At 41.9% G+C, this 26,159-nt stretch overlaps 1 protein-coding gene across 1 annotated transcript in view; it reads left to right on the top strand.

Moving 5' to 3' along the window:
- The window catches only part of LOC126092047 (transferrin), a 173,379-nt gene that overhangs the window by 109,197 nt on the left and 38,023 nt on the right, over positions 1 to 26,159 (top strand). The window contains exons 2-4 of the mRNA XM_049907456.1: positions 15,304 to 15,412; positions 15,496 to 15,629; positions 23,081 to 23,214. Coding sequence (XP_049763413.1) covers positions 15,304 to 15,412; positions 15,496 to 15,629; positions 23,081 to 23,214 — 377 coding nt within the window. The remainder of the gene's footprint in view (positions 1 to 15,303; positions 15,413 to 15,495; positions 15,630 to 23,080; positions 23,215 to 26,159) is intronic.

Genomic DNA, 26,159 nt, shown 5'->3' with positions numbered 1-26,159 from the left:
GGAATCGCACATTTTCGAAAAAATATTTATATGTTTTAATTATATTTTTAAGTTTTTTATAAATTTTTAAATTTGTGTAAATTATTTCAGTTCATGATCAACTCAAAAAAAAAAATTCATATGTTATTTCTTTAAAAATTGTCTTATTATTAAAAAGTATATTCGCAAATTAACATCTAAGTATATATGCACAATTGTTACAGATAAAGGGCACTTTTTACTTTTACCAATCAGGTTTCTCCAAACTTTGATGTACGGTTTTAACAGATTAAAAATTTCTTTAGTTATGACAGCGAACCAATAGTTTTGTACTGACAGTTTACTCTGTAACTGCAATATATGGTAAGTTGGCATTTAATACATTCCAAAAATTCTTTTTGTAAACTAAGATAGTTCTGTCAGTAACTATATCTCTCTTGTTAATTATATTTTTAACTTTATGTAACAGATCTGAAGATGGGCAGCTAGCCTGAAACCGGTCATTAAAAATAAAAAATAGCAGTCAAAGACTGAAATGCCATATTTTTATTAAAAGAACGATCGTGGCAATCCCAATAACACAATCATGTCTAGTTTTGATAAGCTATTGTTTTGTACGTACATAAATGATCTGGCGGACAGAGTGGGCAGCATTCTGTGGTTGTTTGATGATGCTGTGGCGTACTGGAAGGTGTCGAAGGTCAGTGATTGATGACAGAAGATGACTTAGACAAAATTTCTCGTTAGTGTGATGAGTGGCAGCTAGTTCGACATGTAGAAAAATGCAAGGCAATAGAGATGAGTAGAAAGAACAAACCTGTGATTTTAGGATACGGTGCTACTAGTGCCTTGCGTTACAGTCAAGTTGTTTAAACATCTGGGCGGAACTTTCCAAAGCGATATGAAATGGAAGGAGCATCTGAGAACTGTGGCAGGGAAGGTGAATGGTCGACTTCTCTTCATTCGTAGAATTTTAGAAAACAGTGGTTCACCGCATGTAGGACGCTGGTGCGACCTATTCTCGAATACTGCTCGAGTATTTGGGATCTGCACCAGATCGGATTGCAGGAAGGCATCGGAGCAATTCAGAAGCGGACAGCTGGATTTGTGATCAGTAGGTTCGAGCAACACAAGTTATGGAGATGACTCGGGAACTCAAATGGGAATCCCTGGAGGGAAGGCGACGTTCTTTTCGAGAAACACTGCTGAGAAAATTGTAGAGAACAGGCATTTGCAGCCGACTGCAGAACAATCCTATTGCTACCAACATACATTTCGCGTAAAGACCACGAAGATAAGCTACGAGAAATTAGAGCTCATACAGAGGCATATAGACAGTCGTTTTGTAAGTAGGCTGTTTAGGTTTTCTTATTGGTAACGCCACGTAGCGCTCTGTATGAAAATCACTGGCTGTGCTGTGTGCAGTCTGTGGCTGGGTGGCATTGTTGTAATATTCGCTATTGTAGTGTTGGGCTGTTGGCTGTTAACAGCACGTAGCGTTGCGCAGTTGGAGGTGAGCCGCCACCAGTGGTGGATGTGGGGAAGTGAGATGGCGGATTTTTGAGAGCGGATGATCTGGACGTGTGTCCATCAGAAACAGTAAATTTGTAAGAATGGATGTCATGAACTGCTATATATATTATGACTTTTGAACACTATTAAGGTAAGTACATTGTTTGTTCTCTATCAAAATCTTTCATTTGCTAACTATGCCCATCAGTAGTTAGTACCTTCAGTAGTTTGAATCTTTTATTTAGCTGGCAGTAGTGGCGCTCGCTGTATTGCAGTAGTTAGAGTAACGAAGATTTTTGTGAGGTAAGTGATTTGTAAAAGGTATAGGTTAATGTTAGTCAGGACCATTCTTTTCTAGGGATTATTGAAAGTCATATGGCGTTGCGCTAAAAAATAGTGTGTGTCAGTTTAGTGTTGATCAGAATAGGTAAAGAGCGAAATGTCTGAGTACGTTCAGTTTTGCTCAGCTGTTTGAAAATCAAATAGTGTAAGAGATTTATCAGCACAGTAATTCAATAATTTTTCTAAGGGGACGTTTCAGATTTACCCTCACTCTATGTGCGAGTGGAACAGGAAGGAAAACAACTAATAGCGGTACGAGGTACCCTGCACCACTCACCGTACGGTGGCTTGCAGAGTACATATTTAGACGTAGATGTAGAAACCACTGTGAACAGCATGACAGAGAGTAACTTCCATTGTACTACTTAGTAGGACTTTTTCCAATTTCGTTTACATGTGGAGCATGGGATGATTGCTTAAACGCATTGATGTGCACTTCAGTTAAGTTCGTGACTATCTTCAAGCATCTGCCAGGTTTTAGCGCTTCCATGATGCTTTCTGATGGGCCAAACAAACGTGTCACATTTCGTGCCGCCCTTCTTTGTATAAGTTCAGTATCGCCTCTGTCAGGCCACACGAACTTCAGCAATATTCTAGCATAGATCACAGGACAGTTTTGTAAGCAACGTCCTTTGTAGACTGAATGCATTGAGCTAATATTCTACCAAAGAACTATAGGGGTCCAGCCCCATATTCCTACAGTCATCAGGACACAGTGTTGAGGTCCTAATTATGCTCGAGAGCACCAAGAAAACATTATTGTCAATAACACATTCATTAGGCAGAAATAAAGTTTGTATTCCAAAGCGCTGTGCTACAAACAGGCTAGTAAATTAGCGCCTCGTCAGCAGTAGAAACACCTCGTCGGCAGTAGAAAGCAGGCGTGAGTTCATCTCGATGTATCGCCAGCACAGTGAAGCTTCAGGTGCCGGCTGCAACGTCACGGCGGGGCCGTTGCCCCGCCGATTCCAGTGGCCTCCAGTTCTCTGCATCAATCTGCAAAGTGCTGTCGTGGACGTTTAAGATTTGCACTCGGTAGTCTCACCCCAGGTCCATCTGAAGTACTCGCTGACTCGCAGGGCTCAACTCTCGGCCCCCAATTGAGGAAACAGGAGCCAGCATCATCTGTGTCTGCTGTAGCAACAGCATGAGTAGTAACAGCGCCCGCCCACTCGAACACGGATGATGGACGGCGTCCAGATCTTGCAGTTCAGCCTCCAGCAGACCTGCTGGGTGATGGTGGCCTCTACAACCCATAAGTGTAGCCTCGGAAGTTGGCGGTGCAGCTCCAGCATCTTTCCAGCCAGACTCGTGGTTCTGTAGACGAACGGAGACAGCTAGCTGTGCCAAGAGTCGACCTCTATAGCCTCCCCCCTCACTGGGTAGCTGCAATTGGCACAGGGGCTGGGACTATGCGTTGGGCAGTCAGCAATCGGCACTCATCACTCACCAATCACCCATTTGTTAACAAGAGTGGGGTATTTACATTGGCGCTTCCAGTGCTGTTTGCGGCGGTGGGGATGGCTGTGATATCGTGTGTCCTGGTTTTTCAAATCAAATGGTTGAAATGGCTCTGAGCACTATGGGACTTAACATCTGAGGTCATCAGTCCCCTAAACTTAGAACTACTTAAACCTAACTAACCTAAGGACATCACATACACCCATGCCTGAGGCAGGATTCGAACCTGCGACCGTAGCAGCAGCGCGGTTCCAGATTGAAGTGCCAAGAACCGCTCGGCCACAGCAGCCGGCCCTGGTTTTTCCTTCGCTATCAGCTCTCCTAGTGACTTCGTACTTTTACAACTTCACCTTTCAAAGGCTCTTTTCTGCTGGCACGAAACCTGAATACTTAAAGTTGCACTGTACGTAGTCTTGTCTTTCTTACGAAACTCTGCTTTGTCACTAGTATAACGATATGACCGGCTTCCATGATGTCATTGTGCTTCGCTCGCAGACCTGGGCATTCGGCCATTCCCCTCCCCCTACTGCGACAGCTTCCGTGTTTGCTGCAACTCGCTCAGCAATTTCCCCTAGCTGGCAGTCTACTGGTCATTGGCTCAGGCAGTTCACCTTCCGGGAGCTGCCAAGGTAGAACTTGGACGAATTTTTGGCGTCTGCCGGGGATACTATCCTGGGTCATAAGAGAACCGTATCCTGCTACCTGCTTTGCATACAACTGTGCCTATGTAATCCCTGCAAATTGCTACACCCAGGTTAGCTGACACATTTCATTTGTGACTCATTGATATTGTAGTCATAGAATACTACTTTTTTCGCTTTTTGAAGAGCAAATTTTTTTCTTTTTTGAGCATTGGAAGCAAGTTTTTGACTTGACTGAATGTTTATTCACATAACAGCATTGTCTGCGAAAGCCGGCCGCGGTGGTCTAGTGGTTCTAGGCGCGCAGTCCGGAACCGCGGGACTGCTACGGTCGCAGGTTCGAATCCTGCCTCGGGCATGGATGTGTGTGATGTCCTTAGGTTAGTTAGGTTTAAGTAGTTCTAAGTGCTAGGGGACTGATGCAGAAGTTAAGTCCCATAGTGCTCAGAGCCATTTGAACCATTTTGTCTGCGAAAAATCTGAAGTTACCATTAACATTGTCCCTCAGGTCATTAATACACAACACGAACAGCGAGGATCCCTAAACACTTTCCTGGAAAATCTGAAGTTACCATTAACATTGTCCCTCAGGTCATTAATACACAACACGAACAGCGAGGATCCCTAAACACTTTCCTGGACCACACCTGAAGTCACTTTACATCTGTTGATGTCTCTCCATTCAAGGGGTTTCAGGGTGTTGCTTCAGAAAAGCGCGAGGTAGGTTTCCCACGGCCGATGTTTTCCGGAATCAGTTCTGGTTGGCGTGGAGTAGGTCATTCTATTTGAGATACCTCATTACGTTTGAGCTCAGAATCTACATCACTGCAAGTCTAAGGCTGCGGTCACAGTGGCATCGGTGGATTCTGCCGACGACCGACATCACCGATCTTTACAAATCAGTACGCCAGTACGCGTGCGGTCACATTCCAGCCGATCTTATCGCCCGATCCTACACCCTTCGAACGACGATCGGTGAAATTCAGATCCGTTTGTTCTCTTAGATCGAATTGCCCGACATTCTCGCATACCAAAGATGGACTGTGAGAAACTAATAAGCATAGCGCAGGAAAGGAAGAGTTCGTGACATCGAGAACGGGCAATATCACATCGGGATAAAATTAGAAGGATGACGTATCTTAGCTTAAAGCTACTGTAGATATTTTTTGGGTTGTCGTAGTTAGGCATGAGATGTCTATTTTTATGCCAGTAGGTTGAGGATTCCGTTATGTGGTGGTTTGCAGATGTGGTGAAGGCCTAGGTGTTTCCACTTTTCAGTGCTTAAGGTTATCAGAGTATCTTATTCTAAAATTCATGTCTGTCTCTCACACGTGTGCTGAATGACAGACATTTCAGGTTAAGTGACATATGTGTATTTTGTTGGACTGTATTTTAAGTTGCGCTCTTCAATATCACCACAAATCATCTCGAGTAGGTAACAGAAAGTTTCTCTCTTGTTGTAATACAGGGTGATTCGAAAAGAATACCACAACTTTAGGAATTTAAAACTCTGCAACGACAAAAGGCAGAGCTAAGCACTATCTGTCGGCGAATTAAGGGAGCTATAAAGTTTCATTTAGTTGTACATTTGTTCGCTTGAGGCGCTGTTGACTAGGAGTCAGCGTCAGTTGATGCTAAGATGGCGACCGCTCAAGAGAAAGCTTTTTGTGTTATTGAGTATGGCAGAAGTGAATCGACGACAGTTGTTCAGCGTGCATTTCGAACGAAGTATGGTGTTAAACCTCCTGATAGGTGGTGTATTAAATGTTGGTATAAACAGTTTACAGAGAATGGGTGTTTGTGCAAAGGGAAAAGTTCTGGACGGCCGAGAACGAGTGATGAAAATGTAGCACGCATCCAGCAAGCATTTGTTCGCTGCCCAGGAAAATCGACTCGCAGAGCTAGCAGAGAGCTGCAAATTCCACAATCAACTGTATGGAGAGTCCTACGAAAAAGGTTAGTTATGAAACCTTATCGTCTGAAATTGGTTCAAGCACTGGTTTTGGTCCCTTTTTCTTCGAAGGTGCTACTGTAACTGGACTACAGTATCTGGAGATGTTAGAGAATTGGCTGTTCCCTCAGCTCGAACAAGTAGCACAACGATTCATATTTCAGCAGGATGGAGCGCCACCACATTGGCACTTATCTGTCCGTAACTACCTGAACGTCAACTACCTGAAGCGATGGATCGGCCGCCAGGCAGCCCGTGACAGAGCACTTCATCACTGGCCTCCAAGAAGCCCTGATCTTACCCCCTGCGATTTTTTCTTATGGGGGTATGTTGAGGATATGGTGTTTCGGCCAACTCTCCCAGCCACCATTGATGATTTGAAACGAGAAATAACAGCAGCTATCCAAACTGTTACGCCTGATATGCTACAGAGAGTGTGGAACGAGTTGGAGTATCGGGTTGATATTGCTCGAGTGTCTGGAGGGGGCCATATTGAACATCTCTGAACTTGTTTTTGAGTGAAAAAAAACCTTTTTAAATACTCTTTGTAATGATGTATAACAGAAGGTTATATTATGTTTCTTTCATTAAATACACATTTTTAAAGTTGTGGTATTCTTTTTGAATCACCCTGTATATTCGTGAAACTTCTCTGGTTCTTCCAATAACTGAGCTACCCAACCTCCTCCATCCCGCCATAAACTGACGAAAGAGATCGGACGCACTGTGACCAAGCTCTCGGCAGATAACGGTCCAGTCGTATTAATCTGACCACCGCTTATGTTCAATGTCAACGTGCAATATCCACTCGCACACGGCAGGTGGCAGCACTAGCAGTGGAGGGTACATAAAGGGGGGGGGGGACGCGGAAAACAGAGCTACTCGTTATTATGCGGAGAGAAGCGATTTCTCTGACACCCAAACGGGCATGATCATTGGTTTTTGGGCCAAGGGTGGAAGTACTTTCGAAACGGATAAGTTTGTAAAGAAACGGATAAGTTTGTAAAAAGGTGTGAAATCTTATGGGACTTAACTGCTAAGGTCATCAGTCTCTAAGCTTACACACTACTTAGCCTAAATTATCCAAAGGACAAACACACACACCCATGCCCGAGGGAGGACTCGAACCTCCGCCGGGATCAGCCGCACAGTCCATGACTGCAGCGCCTTAAACCGCTCGGCTAATCCCGCGCGGCTAAGTTTGTAAATTGTTCATGTGCCGCCACGGTTAAAGTATACTGCATATGGCAAAATGGGGCTATCCAAGCTATGTGCCGGCCGGAGCAGCCGTGCGGTTCTAGGCCGTGCGGTTCTGGAGCCGAGCGACCGCTACGGTCGCAGGTTCGAATCCTGTCTCGGGCATGGATGTGTGTGATGTCCTTAGGTTAGTTAGGTTTAAGTAGTTCTAAGTTCTAGGCGACTGTGGTGCTCCACGTGTAACCTCCCTCTTACTAATCAGCCATCCTGCTTGCAATATAAAATATGACCGTGGATCGCGTGTATGCCTAATGGATTTTTTCTAATTGGGTAAGGCTATCTTCCCCGAAGAAATGATACCGATAAGTAGGAGGAAAGTGTACAACCGACCCTTCTGATGGAAAGTCTATTAAAAATAAAAATTAATTAAAGTGAACAGGGCTATAATTTGGAAAATGAAAGTTATTTTGTGCATTCACTCACGAACAACACTGGACAGAAAAGGGGTACCACTGATCAATAATCCAAAAGTTACATAATGAACGAAAAGGACACTAATTTTAAGTGAGTATGTAATGATAAAGAAAACTGAGAAGTCATTCTTACGTTATGTTCGGCATTAAATTTTGAAAAACGCAATCCAGTAATGATTTGAAAATATGTAATAAAATTGTATGTTAGTACTGAACTACGTTACGTGAACAATGACTTTCAGTGGCCTCAACATAACCTCATCAAAGAAATTTAGAAAAAAAGCAAGCACTTTTTACTTTGCCGTTACTTATTTTGCAAATTGGATTTCATATTATTGTCTGAACAACTGAGCCTTTTTTACTGACTTGAACAGAATTAAACACTAGAATACGTACCAAACCAAACAGCCATGTGCTCCAAGCTATATGTAAAATAAATAAAATTTCTGCACTCTCAATTTGTGCATTTCTTTAGATTTGGATTTTTTCCAGTGATTGTTTCTCAAACTTGAAAAATGAAATTGCTTTACTTTAGTCACATACTGAAACCTCTGTTGTACAACAGTTAATCGAAAGTAGACTGAGGCTGAAATTCTTAAAAGTGAAATTATTCATTAATAAACTGGCTGTAACTATTCAGTTTGTTTCTTATGACACTCAGGTAGCATATAAGGAAAAAAAGGAACAAGGATCCTGCTTGGTAACAATGTCTGGGGTCAATGAGGACACAATCGCCCTGAGTTTAACTGATTATTATTTACATAAATTTTATCAATCAAATCACATTCAGTTGTGCAGCTGGGTTAGCTGTTAATAATTTCTACCAATGAACAGTCTTACTTCAGTGCTGTGCATACGACGAAACTCGGAGCCAACGAGGAAACTGTGTTGCTGGAACTGCTGCTGTTGTTGAAGACGGTAGCATCTTGTGGAGCCACGACTAATTACAGGAACGGGCAATCGTAATTAATACAGCTTCTTCCGCCCGTCCACTGTCCGTACGCCTGCTACTAGACATCTGGCCGGCGCGTACATGATGCCGCCGAAAATGGTACTCTCTACCGCGAGAGTGTTAACACCACACTTCCGCACACTACAAGCGCTGGAACCCGTCCCCCTCTTTCTACGCGCGCTCCGTGCAACAGCTCCCTCCCCAAAGACTGTACAACGCAAAAGCACTGCTATTATCGTTGCTAGTCGATGCAAATAACAGTTCCTTCGGCTTTTTCCCAGAGCTTATAAGTTTCACAGTAAGACACAGATAAATACAATGAAACGTCAACAGGCTTCTACCTAAATTTACACATACAGTGAAGCAATGCCCTTACTTATTAAAAGAAAGCATTTAAATTACAAATATTTACATACAATTCAGAAAAAAAAGTTATATATCGGTAGCAGGTCCATGCATCCTACATTTTCGATGTTACACACGGGCCGTTAGATAACGCTGGTGAACGGCGGCTGTAGAGATATGTACGAGCCGAATAGACACGCAACTGTTGAGCGGCTGACCGCCCATATGAACCAAGAGGCTTCCAACAGTACCGAGCGAGGTGACGCAGTGGTTAGCACACTGGACTAGCATTTGGGAGGACGACGGTTCAAATCCCCGTCCGCCCATCCTGGATTTAGGTCTTCCGTGATTTCCCTAAACTGCTTCAGACAAATGCTGCGATGGTCTCATTGAAAGGGCACGGCCGATTTCCTTCCCCGTCCTTCCCTAACCCGAGCTTGTGCTCCATCTCTAATGACCTCGTTGTCGACGGGATGTTAAACATTAAACCTCCTGCTTCAAACAGCATCTCCTCAACGACTATCCATCCGTCGGCCTGAAGCTGAAGGAACAGAACAACAGGTCGATGCAAAAGAGCATAGTGCCGCTAAAAATGTTTGAAATCTTACAATAAACCTGACTGGTTTCCGCAGTGAAATACGGCGATCTCTACAGTTAATAAAAGCCGTCGCCACTTAAATCTACGGACAACGTTGGGAACCGTACTTTGTTCTCGAACTATTTGGTTGATGCATAAGTTCTTAGAGTTCTTTCAAAAGTTCAACAAACACAACAAAGACTTTGGTCATCAATACTATATTTTCCTTCACTATTTACAACAGTCTGCCATCGTTGGGATAGATTTTGTATTCCGCGACTCTAGAAATCACGTGATTTTGAAGCAAAGAACCCGTCTAGCGTTATGTTCGAAGCCCATTTATATCCGGAAAGAAAGTTCCTTGAAGGTTTTTCGATAAAGAGCGGAGAAGATGAAAATCTGAGGGCGTAAGGTAGGGTGAATAAGGTGGGTGCGGAAAGACTTGCCAACTGACATGCTGTTTAGTGTTTTTTGTCAGTGTTGCAGAATGAGGGCGGGCGTTATCGTGGAGTAGCATCTTGTTGACCGTTGTTCTTGGATTGTGTCCGCAAGACGTCTTAGTTGCTGACACTGAATGTCGTAGCGCGCAACAACGGCGCTGCTCCACTAGATGCATAACATTAGCTTTTGTGGGTGCGGGGATTTTCTGCTTTGTTTGGACTCAATCATTCTTTTCTTTTACTTATGTTAGCATAAAGACGTCATTTCTCGTCGCCAGTGACGGCCAGGACTGGAATGGTCAGTGTTGTTCACGAGCCAACTGATGACGCGCAAGCGGAGATGCACGTATAGAGCATACGGTACCCATACGCCCGATTTTCTAACCTTCCCCATTGCATGTCAATGTTGCACGATGGTGAAATGACCACAGTTCATCACATTTGCCAGTTCTCGATTACACTGACGTCAACCACGGTGCATTAATGTTTTTAAACGATCATCATTGAACCCCGAAGGTCTTCCTGAACGTGGAGAGCCGCTACTGTCGAAACAATTCTCCTTAAAACGAGAAAACCATTTTCTTGGCGTGCTCTGTCCAGTGGCTTTATCCCCATACACGGCGCAAATGATTTTGGCTACCTCCGCTGCTGTCATTCCTCCGTTGAACTCAAACAGAAGAATATGTCGGAAATGTCCCGATTTCTCCACTTGGCATTTCATTTACTAGCGTCCACAGCTCCATTCATTATCTCCAAATGACAAAAAGACAACACGTAAACTCAGATAGCAACAGTGAACTATAAATAAAAATGACATCAGTGAATAAACCCATAGCAGCCGAAATACCAACATGCAAAACAAAAACGCCATGAATTTATGCACCAACCTAATGCATAGGCCTATAGTGCCGTATACGAACTTTACGAGAAGATAACCAGACCCAGATACGGCGATCTGCATGTTACAAACTAAGTAACTGAATGCGTTTTCGCCGTCGGTATATGCTACTGGGTCCACCTGTCCTAGAGGGCTTCTACTGTCATGTATCAAAAAGTGAACCCAGATTATCCGATTAGCAAATTCGTTGAATATCAACGAAATAGCAGTCCTCCCCGCATTCCGCGCTGAAAGTTCGGTAGTCTACATCAGTAACTAAGTAAATATGTTTCGTCGTCACACGCCTCTACCGCCCCCTCTCTCCCCTACCCCCTCTCTATTAGTTTGTTGAAACTCATCAACGTGATGTAGCAGAACCATTCAAAATATGGAATTCGAATCAGCATCACATGATAGAGTGCAACAATACCAGATTCTTGTCTAAATCATTCTGCTGCGCCAATTACGTCTGTACAGAATAAAGTCAGTTCAGCAAGGTAGATTTGGGTGAGCAATGCATCCTTATTTATCCAGTTATTGGCGTGGACTTGTATAAAAGTTTTTCTCGATGATAGACGAAAAACTTTCATTTCAGTTTTGCAGATGGGTGCATCAATAACACCACACTGAAAGCAGTCTACTGAGGAGACTGGTTCACACCTCGTTCCAGTTATCCTATAGCTACATGGTTATTCTTACCTCAGAGAGGATATCATGATAGTTCTTTCAGTATGGCTACTTTTTTACTATTTCCTAGTCAAAACTGAACAGCTTTCTAAATGGTTCAAATGGCTCTGAACACTATGGGACTTAACATCAGAGGTCATCAGTCCCCTAGAACTTAGAACTACTTAAACCTAACTAACCTAAAGACATCATACACATCCATGCCCAAGGCAGGATTCGAACCTGCGACCGTAGCGGTCGCGCGGTTCCAGACTGAAGCGCCTAGAACCGCTCGGCCACTGCGGCAACTTTCTAATTCATTCATCCATCGTGTTCGACATATCCCATAAAGCCAAATGTTAAAGGATGTGGAACAAGTCAAGGAATACATCAACATTAAACAAATGAGATGTACACTGCATTAACACCATGCAACATAGTAAATATGAAGGAAAGCCACTGTTTTGCAGAAAATTTCTGTTAAATAACTGGTGCTAATTTGTTATTAGTAGCTTAATATTTACTTGATAACATAGTTCTCTTTACTTCAACAAAAAATAATTATCTACGTCTGTAGAAATGGCGTCATATTTATGACACACTAACAACTACCATCCAACTTTACATTGAATACATCTCTTTGCCATATAGCTAACAGGATTTTCAGCCCTTGAATCTAGATAATCAGGTATTTTATAACATGAGTGACTAATTAGGTATTTTCACTGCTGAAGCCATACCGTATATTAGACGGCGGCACATTCTCCATTTACTTTGACAGTTCATTGAATTAACTGTTGAAGTTTCTGGTGTAACACCAACTCTGGAGGGTTTTATGTTTTGGCACATTCGCACTGCTAATTGATCTTTGTATCGCCTCATAAGTGATTCCACAAAATTACGACCAGGGAGATTATTCGTAAACCTTCTCGCTTCCTTCCCCCTTCTGTGCAGATAATCCTTTACTAGAAGTCTTAAGGTTCTAAAGTCAAAGGATAGCCCTACTCGCTGCATATTTTCAATCTGTCTACAAACAGCTTCTCTTCTTCAAAAGAAAAGGCAATTTTTCCACCCCGACGTTTAACGTTGGCACCTCTTTTTAGGTGTCTGTATAGTACGCTACAATGAATCCCATGTTTTTCAGCTGCTTCCCGCAAGCAAACTCCCGATTTGATGTCAGAGAGGGCATTGTTTATACGATTAGGTCTGTGTTTTTTGTATCCACCTCCTATGATAGGGTTGTATTTAAGTGGCATGTTTGAACAGCAACTCTGAAACAAGGAAAATATGTTAGTTGTGCATGTAACATAACTAGAGAACTATATGGTACTAGGTGACCCGGCGAACTTCGTACCGCCTAACAGTCAATGAATGTCGTGTTACCTTTTAGCTGAACTAATTTAGGCTTTGATGAACGTAATACAATGATACAAAATAATATTAATATAGATAGAAGTATAAAAGTATTTTATTTTGATGAATGATGATGAATACATACAGAATGAGAATAAAAATTTAAAAAATAATAATAATTAAGTATTTCAAACACGTCAGAAAAAAATCATTGAAAACTATGTTGTGCAGGTTGGGATACACTCTGATTAATTCATTAATCGGATTTTCATTCAAGCACCTTGTGGTAAACGACATTCTTTGTTTTTTGGTCAGGCGCAAGAACAAATAATGCGGATGGTTTGCCGACACGTGAGCATGCCACGTACAATTGACCATGAGAAAAACACGCATTTTCTAGATTGAGGCCACAAATAGTCAAGGATTGGCCCAGTGATTTGTTGATCGTCATGGCGAAGGCAAGACGAATCGGGAATTGAATTCGTTTAAACTCAAAGGGCATATCTGTTGGGATCATCGGAATCCTTGGAATAAGAACTTCCTCATCTTTAAATTTTCCTTTAAGTATCGACGCGTGAATCACATTGCTCATCAGTTTTCTTATCACCAAACGCGTTCCATTGCACAGTTTTGGTTGGTTTAAATTTCTAAGCATGATGACTACCGAGCCAACCTTCAGTTGTAAATTGTGCGGTGGTAAACCAGGCACATCCAAGGAGTTCAAAAATTCAGTTGGATAATTAGTGGCTTCTTCTTCGTTTGTTACACAGTCGATAGATTTGAATGAATACAGAGTACCTATGATTTGATTTTGAATTATAAAATTGAGGTCATCTACATCTTTATTTTTAGCCGCCAAATTTGCTCGCTCACTTAACCATTTAGTATTTTTGTGGTTAGCAATGATATCCGGAAATACTTTGTTGATAAGCTCGTCTTTTGATGAGACGAAATTGCAAAAATTTGGAGGAAATGAAATCAAACCGCTCGATTCGTCAACAGGAACACGGCCATTACCGATAGTCAGCAATTGCTTCGAGAAATCATCAGCAGATAGATCGTTCAACAATGCAACTCTCATATTTACGGACAGTTGAAGTTTGTTTACATATCGCCACAGATTTGATGCTTTGAGGCAAGCGTTTATTTCGTCGGCAGCAGTAGATCTTGGAATTACTGGTAGTGTTTGTCGGAAATCGCCAGATAATAAAATCATTGAACCACCAAAACACCTCGATTCATTGCGCAGATCTTTTAATGTTCGGTCTAGTGCTTCCTATGCGCGTTTGCGCGCCATTGTGCATTCGTCCCATATGATGATTTTTGATGCTACTAAAACTTTGGCCATTGCGGAGTGTTTCGAAATGTTACATGTCGGTTGTTCAGTAGTTTGAAGGTTTAATGGCAATTTTAAAGCTGAGTGAGCCGTACGGCATCCGTCTAACAATGTGGCCGCTATTCCAGAAGAAGCAATTGCTACCGCAATTTCGGATCTCGCACGTACAGTGGCCAAAATCAATTACAAGAGGAATGTCTTCCCAGTTCCACCGGGGGCATCCAAAAAAAAATAAGCCACCATTTCCATCATCAATTGCATTAATTCTGCTATTCGGGGCGGAGATAAATCCAACAAATCAAAAACCATGAAAATTTTTATTCGTCAATTTTTCATTATTTTTAAGATTTATTCTGCTATTCGGGGCGGAGACAAATCCAACAAATCAAAAACTATGAAAATTGGTCCAGCAGGTCTCGAGTTATAAGTGTTGTAACAAACCCGACTTTGTTTTATATATATAGATTAATATGGCATACTAAATAGATTTTTTTTAGATTTTGGTATTGTGGGGTGGATGGTATTGTGGGGTGGATATAAACACGCCGCAAAGTTTATAAACATAACCCAAAAAAATTTGAAAATTCACAGTTCTGATTTCATTGAAAGTGAAACAAAATCCAGCCCTTACTGTTTTATATAGATGTTGTACCTAGTACTTACAATGCCAGTAACTGTCATACGTAGAATACATGTTTACTTATAGAGAAGTTCAAAGTAGGTAGGAAAACAACTGAAAAACTATCGATACAGACACAAGGATAAACATCAACCTCCAATGCTGCCAACGCAACAATACATAATTTCCTCGCAAGTCTAGTACTACCTTGTAGTATTTAAAGTAATTGTGTACATGAAGTTTTGTTTGTGTTCGCCCTACTGTTTCTATTCAATAGTTAAAATTAATGTCCAGTACTACCTTATAGTATTCAAAGTAATTTTGTACATGAAGTTTTGTTTCTATTCACCCTGCTGTTTCTATTCACACCGTTTTACGGTAGTGAAAAAGAAAAAGTCTGCATTAGTTCACGTCACTTATCCATTATCAGGCAATGTACTATTGCTACTCGGGTCTAATTCTCGTCTTCTGTCCGTTTCTCTAGCCTAAGGCACTCATATCTGAGACTGAAAGAGTAGCAGCCTAAAATGTGTTGTTATAGTGGTAGCAGTGGGTTAAAGTGTCACCTTCATTGTGTTTCAGATCGAATGTGTGTGGTGGAAGGACCTGGCGGCGATACAAGAGCAAAGAAATACTGTCAGCTTCTTGAAGACGGCCAGAGCAAAGCAAAGTGTGTGCTTGGTAACAGCAGGTACACACAAATTTAATAAATGTATCAAATTTGAAAAGTATTGTTAGCTGCAACGTAGACTGTATGAGATCGTCTTTTTTCAGAATGGATTGTTTAAGATTAGTGTCAGAAAACAGAGCTGACTTCACTGTCCTGGATGCTGAGACCATTCAAGCAGCAATTAACTCAAAAATTAGAGATATAGGTGTCACAAATGAGCTGCGATACTTTCGAAAACGTAAGTACTGACGTCTATGGTTGGCAAGTAAAGCCTTTCCAATCATACCAAAATTTACAAACAGTTCTTTGTGTCAATGTTTAACATTGCCCATTCCATACAAAGAGTAATGAAATCAATAGGAACGCTTCAAAAAAAAGATGGATTACTCACAACTGACACTATCTGATTGTTCATTTTCTGATCTTTGCATTTCGTTATTTGCCGGTGTTGTGTGGCTTGACTGACTTCGGTTGACCTCATTAATCACATATTTTTACATTTCTTGGAAAACACAGCTTCGTATGCATCTAACATTATCAAACCTAGTGCAGTCATTACGTCATTGTTCTGGACTAGGATAGCTGTGGAATTTAAAATGCTCATATAGTGTTGTCTTAACTTGGAAAGTAAGCACAGAGTACCATGAAATTCTCCCATGCCACCATAGAATTTTCTCGGAATTAAATGTTTGAAACCTGAGGACTGTTCAAACTGTATTAATCTTTCTCAATGATCATTGTTAAAATGTGTACAACTTTGCTTCCACCGTTTGCCGATAGGTGGCAACAACGGTAAGCAGCAGTCGAAAGAAACAGATCGCAAACGTCAGGCAGTTAGCTTGGACGTCGGTCAATATAACCTCATTCAAACGTTAGTCGATTTGTGTCTGCATCCTAAAGTTGACCTTGATTGAAAATGTCACGTTACGAGCCTAATTCTCGTAATTTGCGGAAGGCATTACTGTTTTGCTTCAATATGAGAAAAATAGCAGCTGAGACTAATCGAATGCTATCAGATACGTTTGGTGAGGACGCTGTTAGTGAAACAACGTGTCGTGAGTGATTTCAACGCTTCAAGAACGGTGATTTTAACGTCGTAGACCGGCATAGTGGTGAAAGAGAATGTTTTCGAAGATGCAGAATTGGAGACATTGCTGAGTGAAGACTCGCTTCAAACTCAAGAAGAATTGACACGATTAGTGGGAGTGACACAGCAAGCCATTTCAAAACGTCCCAAGGCTATGGGCAACATTCAGAAAGAAGGATCTTGGGTTCCGTGTGAGCTGAAACGAAGAGACGTTGAACGGCGTTTGTGTGTTTCTGAACAGTTGCTTCAGAGGCAAAAACAGAAGGGATTTCTGCATCGCATTATGACCGGGGACAAAAAATGGGTTCATTATGATAACCCAAAACGCAAAAAAATCATGGGGATATCCCGGCCCTGCTGGACATCGGCGGCCAAACCGAATATTCACGGCTCCAAGATCATGCTCTGCATTTGGTGCGACCAGCTTTCGGCATCGTATACTATGAGGTGTTAAAACCAAGTGAAACAATCACAGGTGCTCGTTATCGAAGGCAATTAATGCATTTGAGCAGAGCATTAAAAGACAAACGGCCGCAATACAGCGAGAGGCTCAATAAAGTGATTTTGCAGCACGATAACGCTCGACCCCCCGTTGCAAAAGAGGTTAAAACGTACTTGGAAACGTTAAACTGGGGGAGCTCTACCCCACCCGCCGTATTCTCCAGACATTGCTCCCTCTGATTATCACCTGTTTAGATCAATGGTGCATGGCCTGGCTGACCAACACTTCCGATCTCATGAAGAAGTCACAAATTGGATCGATTCGTCGATCGCTTCAAAAGATGAACAATTTTTTCGACGCGGGATTCGTACACTGACCGAAAGATGGGAGAAAGTAGTGGCCAGCGATGGAAAATACTTTGAATGGTACACGTGTAACCAATTTGTTTCATTAAAGCCTAAAATGTTGGGGAAAAAACGGCGGAAGCAAGGCTGACCACCTTTTACATTCAGCAGGATTTCAGCAGTACAGTAATACCCCGACATAGGCTACCCCGTTTTGGAGTCCGCACAGGATACGCTGGCCGATGGGCAGTGACCAGTTTTCGTTCGAAGCGCTGGGGGAAGTTCATTCGTCTGTTCGGAATGGGAGGCCGACAGTTTTTACCACCTTTCGGTCGGTCGGCGATGACAGAGTCGAGGCGCACGCCCTGCAATCTTTCTCAAATGATTTTACGGAAAGTATTTGGTAAAAAAATTTCATTTTTGTAGTATGTACAGCTTTGTCAGTCAGCTTCATGATAATGTGTCCATCGTTTCGTTAATGGCCATACATTACTGGCCATTAAAATTGCTACACGAAGAAGAATTGCAGATGATAAACGGGTATTCATTGGACAAATATATTATACTAGAACTGACATGTGATTACATTTTCACGCAATTTGGGTGCATAGATACTGAGAAATCAGTACCCAGAACAACCACCTCTGGCCGTAATAACGGCCTTGATACGCCTGGGCATTGAGTCAAACACAGCTTGGATGGCGTGTACAGGTACAGCTGCCCGTGCACGATACCACAGTTCATCAAGAGTAGTGACTGGCGTATTGTGACGAGCCAATTGCTCGGCCACCATTGACCAGACGTTATCAGTTGGTGAGAGATCTGGAGAATGTGCTGGCCAGGGCAGCAGTCGAACATTTTCTGTATCCAGAAAGGCCCTCACAGGACCTGAAACATCCGGTCGTGCATTATCCTGCTGAAATGTAGGGTTTCGCAGGGATCGAATGAAGGGTAGAGCCACGGGTCGTAACACATCTGAAATGTAACGTCCACTGTTCAGAGTGCCGTCAATGCGAACAAGAGGTGACCGAGACGTGTAACCAATGGCACCCCATACCATCACGCCGGGTGATACGCCAGTATGGCGATGACGAATACATGCTTCCAATGTGCGTTCACCGCGATGTCGCCAAACACGGATGCGACCATTGTGATGCTGTAAATAGAACCTGGATTCATCCGAAAAAATGACGTTTTGCCATTCGTGCACCCAGGTTCGCCGTTGAGTACACCATCGCAGGCGCTCCTGTCTGTGATGCAGCGTCAAGGGTAACCGCAGCCATGGTCTCCAAGCTGATAGTCCATGCTGCTGCAAACGTCGTCGAACTGTTCGTGCAGATGGTTGTTGTCTTGCAAACGTCCCCATCTGTTGACTCAGGGATCGAGACGTGGCTTCACGATCCGTTACAGCCATGCGGATAAGATGCCTGTCATCTCGACTGCAAGTGATACGAGACCGTTGGGATACAGCACGGCGTTCCGTATTACCCTCCTGAACTCACCGATTCCATATTCTGCTAACTGTCATTGGATCTCGACAACGCGAGCAGCAATGTCGCGATACGATAAATCGCAGTCGCGATAGGCTACAATCCGACCTTTATCAAAGTCGGAAACGTGATGGTACGCATTTCCCCTCCTTACACGAGGCATCACAACAAGGTTTCACCAGGCAATGCCGGTCAACTGCTGTTTGTGTATGAGAAATCGGTTGGAAACTTTCCTCAAGTCAGCACGTTGTAGGTGTCCCCACCGGCGCCAACCTTGTGTGAATGCTCTGAAAAGCTAATTATTTGCAAATCACAGCATCTTCTTCCTCTCGGTTAAATTTCGCATCTGCAGCACGTCATCTTCGTGGTGTAGCAATTTTAATAGCCAGTAGTGTACCTAACATGTTGCTGCGTATGAAATTTAGCTAACATTTTGAATTTTTCTTTAGACTTAGGTGGAGGTCTCTGTCTGTTACCAATCTCGAGAAAAGTGGTATGATGTAGCATACCCAATAGCGATCGCGATCACCAGTGATAAATCCAGAGTGAAATATCCACATTTCTCATATTTCATAAAGTTTGAGATATCGATATGAGATCTTGGCAAATAATAGCCCGCAAGCACGAGAGTAGTTTGCCCTATTGTTATTATGCAAAACTTCATCATATACTGTGTTATCCCACTAACTACAATCTTTTTCGATGAAAGAATGTAATTTTTAAGGGTCATAGATAGCTGGTGAAATTAGAAATGCTGTGGATTTTGGAACAACATAAGACATTTAAAGTAGTAAAGGGGAGCAAAATAACTGATGATGGTCGAAGTAGAGAGGATATAAAATGTAGACTGGCAATGGCAAGGAAAGCGTTTCTGAAGAAGAGAAATTTGTTAACATCGAGTATAAATTTAAGTGTCAGGCAGTCGTTTCTGAAAGTATTTGTATGGAGTGTAGCCATGTATGGAAGTGAAACATGAACGATAAATAGTTTGGACAAGAAGAGAATAGAAGCTTTCGAAATGTGGTGCTACAGGAGAATGCTGAAGATTAGATGGGTAGATCACATAAGTAATGAGGAGGTACTGAATAGGATTGGGGAGAAGAGGAGTTTGTGGCACAACTTGACTAGAAGAAGGGATCGGTTGGTAGGACATGTTCTGAGGCATCAAGGGATCACCAATTTAGTATTGGAGGGCAGCGTGGAGGGTAAAAATCGTAGAGGGAGACCAAGAGATGAATACACTAAGCAGATTCAGAAGGATGTAGGTTGCAGTAGTTACTGGGAGATGAAGAAGCTTGCACAGGATAGAGTAGCATGGAGAGCTGCATCAAACCAGTCTCAGGACTGAAGACCACAACAACAACAACAACAAGACGATACATGTTTATTTTTGTACTGAGGATGTGCTTCTTCATGACTTTACTTTTCCTCAGATCCTCACTTAATAAACCACTGTTTCAGGACTCTCTCACAATGGCGTTTGCACATTTTAGTGAAGTGACATTGTAAACTCCTGTTTTTTGCCAAAATAAGCAAATTTTAACATAGCAGCAAGAGAAATGTGTAGATTTTACTCAGAATTCGCCATTCATGACGCTTCTTCAAAGTTACAAGTGGTTAACAAACCAGGTAAAAATAAATCGCTGCTATTTTTGCATTTTCGGCGGAGTTCTTTTTAGATACTGGCTGAAGGAGATGTTACAGAACTTGAGTGGTCACCACGCAAGTGTCGGCACGGAGGGGTTCCACGTAATATTAAAAAAAATGAGTTTGGGCTTCAGTTTATAACGGCATTTCCCCTATAGCGCCTGCTCGTAACCCCCAGCAATACCGCTCTCCCCACACGTGCCCTGCTGATAGCGCATATACCGGCCACATTGTTTCGCACGGACTCGATGCAAATCCGGATTCCGCGATTCGTCTGTTACAGCGCCTAGTACTTCTGTTCCTCCACTCCCCCCACACAGTGTTCAGGTCACGACGTCTTCGGACGTGTTTCGCGCGGCATTGTTTTGATAAATGAGACTGGCTTGATTGATACATTCGAACTGTGTCATCCAAACGAAGAAGAACTGATTCGTCTGCATCAAACAAGAAAAATTTCCATGCAAAAATTAAAATCTGTGAACATTCAGAGAAGTTTGATCTACGGGAACCAACAGTCAGAACAATTATAAATGGTGAAGAGAAAATTCTCGAAGCTGTGAAAAGTGCTCAGTCGTTGAAATCAAGTGTTATCACTCAGATGGTAACAATGTTAAATCATCGCGGAAAGCAGAGGCGGAACGCGCCAATAGACTGCCTCACTCTCTCCAACGAAACTGAAGTCCATGATTGAAGACGGTGGCTATACCATGTTCAACCTACATGAATGAAACTGGTCTGTTCTGTAGGAAGATACCCATAAGAACTTTTATCGTGTGTAAAGGGATAACCTTTCGGGTTTTAAAGACGCCAAAGATGGACTGACGGTGATGGTTGGTGCGAATGCAGCTGCTAATTGTAAATTAAAACTTCTCTTACTTTTTTGCTCAGAAAATCCAAATTCCCTGCTGCGCACAGCCCACTGCAACTGTCAGGTACCAACTTACGCCGCCTCAATTATACGCGAGACCAGCGTTTGAGCATTACATGAAACTGTGAGACTAAACAACGAGCTCTCTGTTAAAGACTTTTGGAAGCAATTCAGTGTTTTAGATGCCTTGAGAATTAGTGAACAATCTTGAATGAAATTTCACAAAAAACTTTAATTGGTGCCTCGAAAAAACCGCTACCTTTTTTCCGCAATGGAAACCCATGGGGAATCAGCACCAAATTCTGATCAAATTGATAATGTGATTGAGAAGAAGTCGATCTTGCCAGAGAATTAAATTTTGACGTCGATGGTAATGACGTTCTAGAACTGCTGGATTCACACAATCAGGAGCTGACAACTGACGAACCCACAGAGATGCATGAGCACTAGAAAATGTTGAACCTGTTTCTTTAGACCCAGAAAATCAAATGACGGTTGCAAGCTTGACGGGAGGCCTAAGATGAATTGAAGAAGAGTTACATATTTTTTTAAAAAAATAGGCCGCAGTAGCCGAGCGGCTCTAGGCGCTTCACTCCAGAACCGCGCGACTGCTACGGTCACAGGTTCGAATCCTGCCTCGGGCTTGGATGTATGTGATGTCCTTAGGTTAGTTAGGTTTAAGTAGTTCTAAGTTCTAGGGGACTGACGATCATAGATGTTAAGTCCCATAGTGCTCAGAGCCATTTGAACCATTTTTTTGCTATAGAACGGGAAGAAAAAATTTATTTGCCTGCCACAAGTAAATTTCGCATGCAAAGAAAAAAATTTTACTCGTCAGACGACATTGTTACATTTTATGAAGCCTTGTACGTCACAATAACTTTGCTTTATGTTGTTGCAATGCACAATACTGCATTGTAATATAATTTACTGTATCGTCGTACACTTTTCTTGTCAATTGCATTGTTTTCTTTAGTCTCTCGTTCCAACTGAACATATCTTGTATGTATTTATATGCAAAATTGCCCCTGTATTACGTGAATTCGACTTTCTTGGTTGCCGTTCGGTCCCATCTACCACGTAAATCCGGGGTACTACTGTATTTTAAACACAATTTCGATTTTTGTTGTGATACCTGCTTAGGAAAAATCCACTTGCCCAGATGTATATTGTACGTAAAGCTGATGTTGGATTTTGATGACAGAACCAGGTTGATCGTATATCACCATCATAGTATCGCGGCAGTTCTTTGTACCTTCAATTTTTAGTTTTTCTAACTTATAGGTATTGGATTATGCCCACCTTTAACCCTCTCTATTGAACGTCCACTACGATAACGGCCTCCCTTTATGTAGCTAACATTCAGGTAGTCACCTATACACTAGTTGCAAGAACGTGTTTTTCAATAAGCTGGCACTGACCTCATTCAAAGTCAGATGTAAATTTTATTTTGCGTTATCTATGTACACCTCACACCTACTATGTGAACAAGTATGTAATACATCACCTTATAGTGTATGAATGGACTTTTTTCGCTTCAGTTCTGGAATCCAATCACAGCACATTAATAATAAGGGTTACTGCATGACAGATTTTCTTTCCTGGACAATTGAGAGTTCTATTATTTTGGTAACCATCTGCATGTGAATGGTATACAAAGAAACTAAAAATGTTTACAAGCACCTAGGGTGCATGTTCTGTTCTTATTATGTTCTGCAGAAGGTAGAGATAACAATAATATGTACTCATCAAAATCAGAACCTTTGTAATACATGTAATTAATTTTTATAAGTATTCCTCCTTTATTTCAGATGATTATGAATATGAAATAGTTGCTGTGGTCAGGAATAGTGCAAATATCACAAATTTTTCACAGCTTCGGGGTTCAAAGTTATGTCATCCGGGTTATGGTTTGAAAACCGACTGGAATGATGTGATATCAAAAGTAAGTATTTGGTCAGAGTGAAATAAGATAGATTTCCTTTAATGGCAAATTTGGCACTGTGATTTAAACCACACTAGGGTCTCCAATGATTTTCAACCTTAATATGTTACGCACAGATTGACTAATTGGGGGCTGTACTGGAGAAATATCTTCTTTTATCTCCCTTGTGTCTTTGTCCCACATCAATGCAGGTTCAACGTGATTACTTACAGATTTGGCATGGTTAGTTTAAGAGGTGGCCAGATGCTCCTCCATTACCTGCTGAGCAGAATATGTTTACCCCAGTTGTCTACTGTCTCGTCCAGTGTTACTCTTGAGAAAGTAAAGGAAAGTTTTCCAGATGATTGTAAACAGTGTAACTGAGGCAGGAATTGGGTTCCAGTGTGGTATTCACCTATCTGCATGTGGGAAACTGCCTAGAAACCACATCCAGGCTGGCCAGCACATCGATCATTGTTAATATGCCGTGCAGATTCAGTCCGGGGCGAGTGCACCTCCTGGTCATGGAAGAAGCAGTTGAATGTGCATGGCTATCTGAACAGGTCATACTGGAGAACTATATCATGCTGAATGCTATTAACTCTAAAATGAAAAGTAATAATCATAATTAGAAGTGATTTCATTAAATGATTTGACTGTGTATTTACCCAGCTACTCATTGGTGTCTATAATTTATATTCAATACTTCTTAAAGTAAAGTGCACAAATGTAAAAGGTGTGGGACAACTAGAATTTTTATGCTTAGAACAAGATACAAAAAATGAAAACAAATTAGATTCAAGGTCACATTTTTCTCAAGAATTAAATTTTATGGGAAGAGGATGAGGTCATATAGTCAATGCATGTTTGTATTCAACCAGTGGAAAATCCAGGATGGAATAATGACAGTGTTATGCACAGAACAGATTGCTACTCACCATGTAGAGAAGATGTTGAGTTGCAAGCAGGCACAACAAAAACATTGCTATACATTTAAGCTTTCAACAAAGAGACCTTCTCCTTTAAGTAGAAGCCTCAGTGGCCATAGACAGTGGTCTTGTCTGAATAAAATCTTCTCAGTTTTCAAGCCGTGTCAATTCCCATAAAATTCTCGAGCTTTTGATGGCTAGCTCTGGCATCATCGTCAGGAGTAAAACTACTGACTGTTGAGGCTGGCACTATTTCCCACTTACGGCCACTGGCACCAATGAGAGAGGACTGAAAAGACATATATGTCGAAGGTGAGTTGGGCAGCTCATAGCAGCTCTGACCCTGCGGGACTGAGTGATGTCAGGTGGCGCAAGGGGTTGGCGCCATGTTTGAAAATGTCACTCCCATCCCCCTACAAGCGTTAAGCATCTGCCATTGCTTCCTTTCAACATCGATCATTGAAAGCTCTAGAATTGTATTGGAACTGACGTGACTTGAAAACTGAGAAGATTTTATTCAGTCATGCCACTGCAAAAGGCTCTATGGACACAGTGGTCTTGTCTGTGTGAGTTGTGCTTGTGTGAATCTATGTGTGTGTTTTCTACTTAAGAAGGAGGCCTTTTGGCCAAAAACTTAAGTGTATTGCAACCTCTGTGTTGTGCCTGGCTGTGGCTCAACATCTCCTCTGTATTGTGAGTAGCAATCTGTTGTTGTTGTTGTGGTCTTCAGTCCTGAGACTGGTTTGATGCAGCTCTCCATGCTACTCTATCCTGTGCAAGCTTCTTCATCTCCCAGTACCTACTGCAACCTACATCCTTCTGAATCTGCTTAGTGTATTCATCTCTTGGTCTCCCCCTACGATTTTTACCCTCCACGCTGCCCTCCAATACCAAATTGGTGATCCCTTGATGCCTCAGAACATGTCCTACCAACCAATCCCTTCTTCTGGTCAAGTTGTGCCACAAACTTCTCTTCTCACCAATCCTATTCAATACTTCCTCATTAGTTATGTGATCTACCCATCTAATCTTCAGCATTCTTCTGTAGCACCACATTTTGAAAGCTTCTATTCTCTTCTTGTCCAAACTATTTACCGTCCATGTTTCACTTTCATACAAGGCTACACTCCATACAAATACTTTCAGAAATGACTTCCTGACACTTAAATCAATACTCGATGTTAACAAATTTCTCTTCTTCAGAAACGCTTTCCTTGCCATTGCCAGTCTACATTTTATATCCTCTCTACTTCGACCATCATCAGTTATTTTGCTCCCCAAATGGCAAAACTCCTTTACTACTTTAAGTGGCTCATTTCCTAATCTAATTCCCTCAGCATCACCCGACTTAATTCTACTACATTCCATTATCCTTGTTTTGCTTTTGTTGATGTTCATCTTATATCCTCCATTCAAGACACTGTCTATTCCATTCAACTGTTCTTCCAAGTCCTTTGCTGTCTCTGACAGAATTACAATGTCATCGGCGAACCTCAAAGTTTTTATTTCTTCTCCATGGATTTTAATACCTACTCCGAATTTTTCTTTTGTTTCCTTTACTGCTTGCTCAATATACAGATTGAATAGCTTCAGGGAGAGGCTACAACCCTGTCTTACTCCCTTCCCAACCACTGCTTCCCTTTCATGCCCCTCGACTCTTATAACTGCCATCTGGTTTCTGTACAAATTGTAAATAGCTTTTTGCTCCCTGTATTTTACCCCTGCCACCTGTAGAATTTGAAAGAGAGTATTCCAGTCAACATTGTCAAAAGCTTTCTCTAAGTCTACAAATGCTAGAAACGTAGGTTTGCCTTTCCTTAATCTTTCTTCTAAGATAAGTCGTAAGGTCAGTATTGCCTCACGTGTTCCAGTATTTCTACGGAATCCAAACTGATCTTCCCCGAGGTTGGTTTCTACTAGTTTTTCCATTCGTCTGTAAAGAATTCGTGTTAGTATTTTGCAACTGTGGCTTATTAAACTGATTGTTCGGTAATTTTCACATCTGTCAACACCTGCTTTCTTTGGGATTGGAATTAT

This window comes from Schistocerca cancellata, chromosome 1 (assembly GCF_023864275.1).
Source record: "Schistocerca cancellata isolate TAMUIC-IGC-003103 chromosome 1, iqSchCanc2.1, whole genome shotgun sequence".
Classification (NCBI taxonomy): Eukaryota; Metazoa; Arthropoda; class Insecta; order Orthoptera; family Acrididae; genus Schistocerca; species Schistocerca cancellata.
The sequence above is the reverse complement of the archived record's forward strand: the minus strand, read 5'-3'. Positions and strand labels throughout refer to the sequence as shown.